The 8,358-nt window shown below is 30.4% G+C and overlaps 2 protein-coding genes across 50 annotated transcripts in view; one reads left to right on the plus strand and one right to left on the minus strand.

Annotated features, from left to right (window-relative positions):
* LOC105203138 (Down syndrome cell adhesion molecule-like protein Dscam2) overlaps nucleotides 1-168 on the minus strand; it is a 78,654-nt gene extending 78,486 nt beyond the window's left edge. For all 49 annotated transcript variants that reach the window (XM_039453858.1, XM_039453845.1, XM_039453869.1 and 46 more), the window contains exon 1: nucleotides 17-168. The gene's annotated coding sequence lies outside the window, so the exon portion shown is untranslated. The remainder of the gene's footprint in view (nucleotides 1-16) is intronic.
* Nucleotides 169-5,286: 5,118 nt separating this feature from the next.
* Nucleotides 5,287-8,355, plus strand: LOC105203137 (dolichol-phosphate mannosyltransferase subunit 1). Its single transcript, XM_011171903.3, has 4 exons — nucleotides 5,287-5,494; nucleotides 5,612-5,822; nucleotides 5,902-6,092; nucleotides 6,938-8,355. Exons 1-4 carry the CDS (start codon nucleotides 5,355-5,357, stop codon nucleotides 7,155-7,157), a joined length of 762 nt encoding a protein of 253 aa, XP_011170205.1. The 5' UTR covers nucleotides 5,287-5,354; the 3' UTR covers nucleotides 7,158-8,355.
* The last annotated feature ends 3 nt before the right edge of the window (nucleotides 8,356-8,358 follow it).

The raw sequence follows: 8,358 nt of genomic DNA on the forward strand, positions 1-8,358 counted from the left end.
TTCCGGTCTTACGTACCAACGCTGTCGTATGCGAATTAGTAAGGGGCACAAATGCACGCCGACCAAATCGGAGCGGAGAAACGAGCACTCCGAATCCGCGTACGACCGATCGTAGAGTGCGGCGTCGTTTGCTTCGGAGCAACGGCTGTTTCTCGGCTATCTCGAGGTCGGCAGCAGTAGTGGTGGTGGTGGAGGCAGTGGTGGTGGCGGCGGTGGCGGCGATGGCGGCGGTGGTGGGGTCGTCGGCGTGAACACTCGCGCTGCTACGCGGGATGAAGGGTGCATCGTCGACAGGGCCGTCCGAAACTTTTTAACCCCTCGAAATAGACACGCACTATTGGAGACTTTCTTAAATTTAATATATATCGCATACCCCAAACGGTCTACGGTTTACACAAAATTTTACATCATGTATTAGAAAATTACATATTATGTTGTGTAAAAGAGTAAGACAAAAAATATAAGACTTCAACAAAATTTCGAAACAGAATTTGCAATGAAATTTACATTTATAACATGTCGACGCGTACATTTTATTTATTTATCTTGCAATTGTGTTTCAAAACGCTATTATTTTTATATTACTTGTTCATTCATCCATAAATTGTATTACTTAAACTAATGTTGAACATCAATTTAGCACAAAATATTTCAATAACAATTATCATGTGAAACTAAGACTCGGATATATTAAAAATAAAACACAAAAATTTTAAGACAAAGACCGGTTATAAATATGAAATGTTTTCTAGTTTACAATGAAGAGATGCAAAAATTCAAATTTAAAATATTGAGACATGCATACAGTTTGAAAACATTTTTGATCAAAATATAAAAATTTTTAACGCCTCAGAAAATCTATGTAATTCGTATTTACACAAGAACTTTTTCTTAGAATTCTTTCCTTTTCAAAATAATAGTATTGTGGAATAACATGGGTATCGAAAAATTTCAATAAAATTTAGAAAAATTGTATTAAATTTTAACAAAATACCAAATGTTACTTAAATTGTAGTAAAAATTTTCGACATATCCGTATTGTTCCATCCAAGTATTAAATTCTAAAAGAAAAATCTCTGCGTATCGTCAAGAATAATAAAAATAAGATTCATAAATGTCTACAAAATAAATCTGATGAAATTACATTGATAATATTTTAAAGAACTGATATATATTTTATTTATTTCAGTTTTATTTTCTACTATTCTATAAAATCAACATATTATAATAAGAAATTAATATGTAAATAATTTTACGACTTCTACGTATACATTTAAAACATGCTGTATATTAATAATTGTATCAATTGCTTAAAGAAGTAATTAAACTTAAGATTTGTAACTCGCTAAATATTTTGCACGGGGTGCCAAAAATTAATCAACCGGCACTACCGGTTAGCCGACCTTTGTCGCACGCGGCGGAAACAGCCAATGGACCAAATATATATGAAATATGTATATTTGTGTGCGAATGCATACGCATACTTGTATGCGCAAGTGCATCTTCGCGGATATTTGTGGAATGTTCGTAAGGCTCGTTATTGGTGATAAGCGATTATCGGCGATCATAGAGAACAATAGCCAATAATATGCGGTCAATGGGAGAATGCGATAAATTTAATCAATAAAATACTGCGAGCAATTATAGCAAAATTTGCAAAATACTGCAGCAACGAGTGAAAAAACGTTTCAATCATTATCTTAATCCGGCATTATCTATTTATACAATATTTGATAATTCCGATAAGACGGTGCAGATAGATTCACACTGATAGTTTGTAACATTTTAGTGGAGAAATATATAAGTTTATAATTATATATATGATATAACAATAAAATTTACCAAAAAATAGCATGAGAAATAAAAATGATAATTTATGTTAAAATATTAACGTAATACATGTATAATAAACAATTTACAAATTAAATGTTTTCTTATAAATATTTCTATTTTTATAAAAATTTTCTGTTTTCTCAATAATTTCGTAATTAATTGTTAACTGTTAGCTTAGGCCTGTTTTCAAGTCCATTTTTAAGTTTCTTTTAAAACTGTCTTAAGAACAGATCTCAAAGTGCTAATACAACTCTGATTTATGACATTTTAAGACAATCTTGAATAAAAGAACGGATTATAAATAGCAGCCATAAGTACTTAATTATAATTCATTTAACTTTCCATTACTTTGGCCAATAAGAGATACTGTAAAATAGATATTTGGTTGTATATGTATAAATATATTATATTTAACGGCAATACATTATAGTAGGGGAATACATTATAGTAGGCATCGTCTCGTTGCTTCGTACATTTCGTGAACGTTGTCTTGTGTTTTCAATATGAATACATCTAATTGTTTTGCATATGTAAAATATAAAAATAACACAAAAGACATAATGCCAATAATTAAAATAAGCAATTTTAATGACGAAAAATAAAACATTCAGTTTTAATCCAAAGATCTAAATAATTATATGTATGGCAAATTATATTCTCTGTTCGAACAAGTGTGCATAGTAAGAATGGTAAAGAATTAAAATATTATGCCGTTATTGGCAAATTAGCAAGTAAGAAGTTCTTTAAATAAGTAAGAAGGAGCATGTATTGCAATCTATAACTTTTAATAATAAACCTAATCTCTAACACCACACTTTATCCCGAGGATATCCCAGGGACGTCCTTAGGACATCGTTTTGACGTCCCACGGGCATCCCGTGGGATCCGTAGGAAATCAATGCTGTTACATGAGTAACTTTGATATTATTGCAAGCTAGCTAGTGCATTGGCCTTCAAGTTTGCTTTAAGAGATGGTAAGACGTAAGGCGGTAAGAAATTAATCAACTTTAATTAACTTTTGGATTTATCTTCTCACATTGAACTTTGTTAATTTCTTAAGGCCTCTTAGAACAAGGTTGTGGACCGACACTTAAACATTATAATAAATAAAGTATTGACAACTTTCTTTTATTATCAAAATTATGTTTTATTTTATGGAAGCTGTCACATCAAGGATCGCAAATACTTGACATTCCATTATGATTTTATTGTTTTTATTTCAAAGTTTGTAAAAATTATGAATGATGTGAAATCTAGGTGGCCACATGTGGAAAATAAAGAACCTGAGTCTACAGCAGTAGAGGATCAAGAAGAGAAAGAGTCAATAAATTATTGCATTCAAAATAATAAGAATCAGATTGTAAGTGTAAGTCTTTTTAAGTTGTTTGTAAAATTTTTTTGCTTAATTATATCTTTTTTCATTGCACAGAAAACTAAAAAAAAGTTTAAACTTGTAATTTGTTGAGAACAATTTATTGAATAAAAATAAAAAAATTTCCAACAAAAATGTTTCAATTAAATCTTCAAAAGTAAGTCTTACAGAAAAGCGTGATAGATATAAATGAAATATTGTATACATTATTAACTTTTTTATTTATTGCAAAAAATGAAACATATGATACAGACAAACAAAACACATAACGTTAAAGCTGACAATATCACAGTAAATACATCTACACATTTGGAGAAAACAAAATCTCTTCGAAAAAAAGTTCGACATTTAGAAATTAAATTGAGAATAAAAGATAAATTATGTATTAGCATATTAGCATCATTCAAAAACGGCGAGCTTCTAAATGAATAACTCCATAAGCAATTGTTAGAATACATCCTAATAACGGAGCCTAATAGCCATCTTGTCGAAAGTACCATAATACCTTCTTCTCCTCTATATACACATATATATATACATATAGGATCAGAACAGTTAATATGGAATATATTTAACATTATTAACATTACTTCAATATAAATGTATGATTAAGACTTAATTCTAATTTATTTACAGGGTGGTCGATAATGGTTGTCTCCACGTTTTACCATAGGAGCACGCATTTATAATTTCTAATATAATAATATGTTAGAAATATATATCCGTCGGTAAATCATGCTCCTATGGTAAAACGTGGGGACAACCATTATCGAACACCCTGTATGTATGTGGTCATCTCTGGTGAAAGTATTAAAAAGATTCGGATACAGATTTCGGATAAAAATGGATTCAGGCGGATAAAAAAAAAGGGAAAAAAAAAGAAAGATAGAATGAAATATAGATGGAAAATTTTTTTCGGATTGTTACTGGATTATTCATTTCGATTAAAACTCGATAACGGCACGAATTAAGGATTGAAACAAGCCTCGGATTTGTTTGGATTGTACTCACAGATTGAGAAGGATTGAAAAAATTATCAGGATAAGTTTTGAGTTCATTCGGATTGGATTAAAAAGCACTGAATGACTGTTTCAGATTTATTCGGATAGAATTTGAAGTTGATGCACGGATTGAAAAGGTTTACAAATTTGATTCGGTTTGTAACGAGCACAGATTTTAGAACCGTTCGTAAAAGTTCGGAAAAGTTCGTATAAAAATTCTATCCAAAACTTTTACAGGGATATCTATACATTCACATGATTCTTGATATGATACAATTAAATGTAATATTAGCAAAATAATCAATTTATTTTTGTACGGAATTTCATAAACTTTTTCGCATATGTTTTGGCAGTCAAGTTATGATTCTATTTATTTATTTTGTTTGACTACTAAGGTAATATTACATTAGTTCAAAGTTTCTTTCTTTTTTCAAAGTAAAAGGAAAAAGATAAACTGTGAACTAGTGCAACCAGTTCGTTTAAAGAGATTAAGAAATGGCCAACAACAGTCAAAACAGATTTTACCTATATATTCATATAATAATATTCTAGATGATTTTGTATACATTTTCTAGTTCTCCGAACTGCGCATCGCATATTTGTCGGTCTTGAAATGCTGCTTTTAAATTGAATCAAAAAAATGATATTACAATATTAAATTGCTAATTAATTTTATAATTATTGATGATAACAATTAAGCATCTCTATAAGATCTCTCATTTAGAAAAACTAGAAACTTTATTGCAAAAAATATTACCTCAACCACTTAAATCTTTCTACATTCCATGCAGGCAAATTTTAATCACACTTTCTCTTTCTTTTTCTTCTTTTCTCTCAAATTCTTTAAAGATTTATATAAAATATCATAAAGTGCATTTTTAATTGAATAATCGTCAGTTTACAAAGTAAAGTTGCATTTGCGCATAATATAATTAATCACAATCAATGAATTAAAAACTTACCTATACTTACCCGCTAAATGTGCAATTTATTGATTTGAAGATCGCGGTTTTAAACACCAATGTTGCGATCATGCGCATTCGCTCATCTGCCGTTGACATTTCTGACAGTCCTACCAATCGTTCGAAATTCTCGTTTCTTGCGGTACAGCCAGGTACAGCGACCCATTTGTAAACAGCTACATTAAAATGGTAAATAAGGAACAGGTGAAAAGGGCTATGAAGGATCTGTGCAAGAATGACAAGTATTCGATTTTACTTCCTACTTACAACGAAGTGGAAAACTTACCGATAATAATATGGCTTATCGTAAAATATATGGAGGAGAGGTAACTAAATAACTGCATAACCTAGAACCGGTCAAAATTTATGTATAATTAATGAAATAAAATGTAAAAACAAATAGACTTGAGCTGAAAAAAGCTTTGTCATAATTTATATTACAGCGAGCTCGCATATGAAATTATTGTGATTGATGATGGTTCTCCAGATGGGACACTGGACATGGCTAAGCAACTGCAATGCCTCTACGGCGATGATAAAGTGATCTTGAAGCCCAGGGAGAAGAAGCTAGGATTGGGCACCGCTTACATACATGGAATTAAATATGCAACCGGTAACTTTATTGTTATCATGGATGCAGATTTATCTCATCATGTATGTGTTATATTGACTTCCAATGGAAAAGTAATAATGTTAATGTGTTTTTATAAAAAATATATCCTTTATTCTTCAGCCCAAATTTATTCCAAAAATGGCTGAGTTACAACGATATCTCGATCTGGATATAGTTAGTGGTACGAGATATGCGCAAGGTGGTGGTGTTTATGGCTGGGATTTCAAGAGGAAGTTAGTCAGTAGAGGTGCAAATTTTCTAACTCAAATTCTACTGAGGCCTGGTGCAAGTGACTTGACTGGTAGTTTTAGGTGATGAACTTTTTACTTCTTTTTTATTTTATATCTACAATGTTAGAAACGTTATTCCAATATCTCAGATGGAGAGAAAATAAAGTCAAAGAGAGTAGATAAACAAAATTGTGCAAATCTGAAATTGTTTATGATACTGATAATGTGCCATATATTTTTCTTCAGTAATTTAGAATATACTATATTGAAGTAACATGCTGTCAACAATTTGTGTATGTGTGCACGTATGTGTGTATAACTTGTCAGCAATTTACTGGCAACATTGAAATCATCATCGAAATTTGTGTTGCTGCCCTCATAATTTATAAGATTACGCAACGCTAATACAAAATAATTTTGATATTGCTATCTTATTGTTAAACTATATACACACACATACACCATGCGTGCACACATACACACACACACACATGTACATATACACGTACATATATACAGGGTGTCCCAGAAATGAGCCACACTGGAAATGTAGAAACAATCAAGAGGAACAAAATAATCTTATACCATTTTGAGTTATTCGCTATAATTATCGACTTCAAAAATAAAACGTCTGAACTAATGTGCAGCGTCATCATATAAATCTGAGAAAATTTGATTTGAATTTGCTTTGTACTCAAATCAAAGAAATTCGATTCGATTTGATTTGATTCATCCTCGCAAAACTTAGATTTGATTCAATGTGATTTCGCGCATGTTACTAACGAACTCGTTTTATTTGTATATCTTTAGTGGTTTTTTTTAGTCTGAGATCTTTAAATGATTTCTAACATTGTAGACACAAGGCTTTTTAAAATATAATGTTAACATTCTGATGTGTTCTTTAACATGTGATTTTACAATTTTAGACTTTACAAAAAAGACGTACTGGAAAAGCTAATACAGTCCTGTGTATCTAAAGGATATGTATTTCAAATGGAAATGATAATCAGAGCTAGACAATTCAATTATACGATAGGGGAAGTTCCAATTACATTTGTCGACAGAGTCTATGGTCAATCTAAATTAGGTGGCTCAGAGATTTTTCAATTTGCAAAGGGCCTTCTGTATCTTTTTGCCACTACGTAATTAAAAATATCTGTAGGATGGGGAGCATCAGACTTCCTAGCCAAATATATTCCAGAGTTTATTATCTAAACATTAATCTTTTATTTTTCAACATTTTTTTTCTTTTGCGTCTCCTGAATCCTGTATTCACATAAAAAAAAAATTTGTTGGATATTTTGGATGGTTGGATTTCTACCCTTCATAATGCTGTTATAGAACACGGAATTGTACTTGTTTTGAACTATATATGAAAATGTCAAACAGTACGAAGTGTTTCGAATAGCCTCGAGCCTGGGAAAAATTGTGTTTTAAAATTAGATAATGTAAAAAAACTGTTCTTAAGACTTGATTTTATTAAGAAAAGGATATATATAGTATTATTAAGAAAAGTTTTATACGCAAACGCAATAGAGAATTTTATTGCTTTAGCGTTTTCGCAACAAATCAGGGACTATTCGTATTTCGTATAATTACATCTGTTGAGTATTAAATTGAATATTTTGGTACATAGAACGTGAATATGAAAGAAAAAATTGTTCTAACGACGATTCGACGTTCGATATTTTAAATAGCCCTAATGTGAACTTTGTGCATTATTGTACATGATCTATAAAAATAGACATCACATAGCAAAAAGTAGACACAAATTGTTTCAAATACATTCAACTGACACGATATATTTTAAGTTTTCAAAAAGAATTTTATTTTTTTTACTTAATCGAAGAAATATTGACTGTTGCAAAACACTTTTTACTGTTTCAATATGAGGCCATTACCAATAAAACTTTGTAAGCAGCATTGTTACATTAGGACGCATTTACAATATTTGAAGTAAATTTTTAACATGACCCATACAAAGATTTTTCTAATGTTTCGGATAATCTTGTGCCAAATCTAAATAGCCCCGGATTCCTCTATATATTTATATAAATATATGTTTTTTTTAAATAAATTATTAAAATACTTTACACATATCGCTAGTTACATTTTTAATTCAACGATTGAAAATATACATTAAATATTATCATGTTACACTTTGCAATCTTATAATTAGATGATGTCTTATTCGTGCTGTGAACATTGAAAATATGCGAATTATAGAGACGTTATTAGTGAAGAAACCTTAAAGACGCCTAAACATACGATCGTTTTTCTAAATTAATTGTAAAGTTTATACATTTTTATGGTTTTACGTAATGAAAATGCTTTTTCGCATTAATTA

The sequence above is a fragment of the Solenopsis invicta genome, chromosome 9 (assembly GCF_016802725.1).
Source record: "Solenopsis invicta isolate M01_SB chromosome 9, UNIL_Sinv_3.0, whole genome shotgun sequence".
In the NCBI taxonomy this organism is placed as follows: Eukaryota; Metazoa; Arthropoda; class Insecta; order Hymenoptera; family Formicidae; genus Solenopsis; species Solenopsis invicta.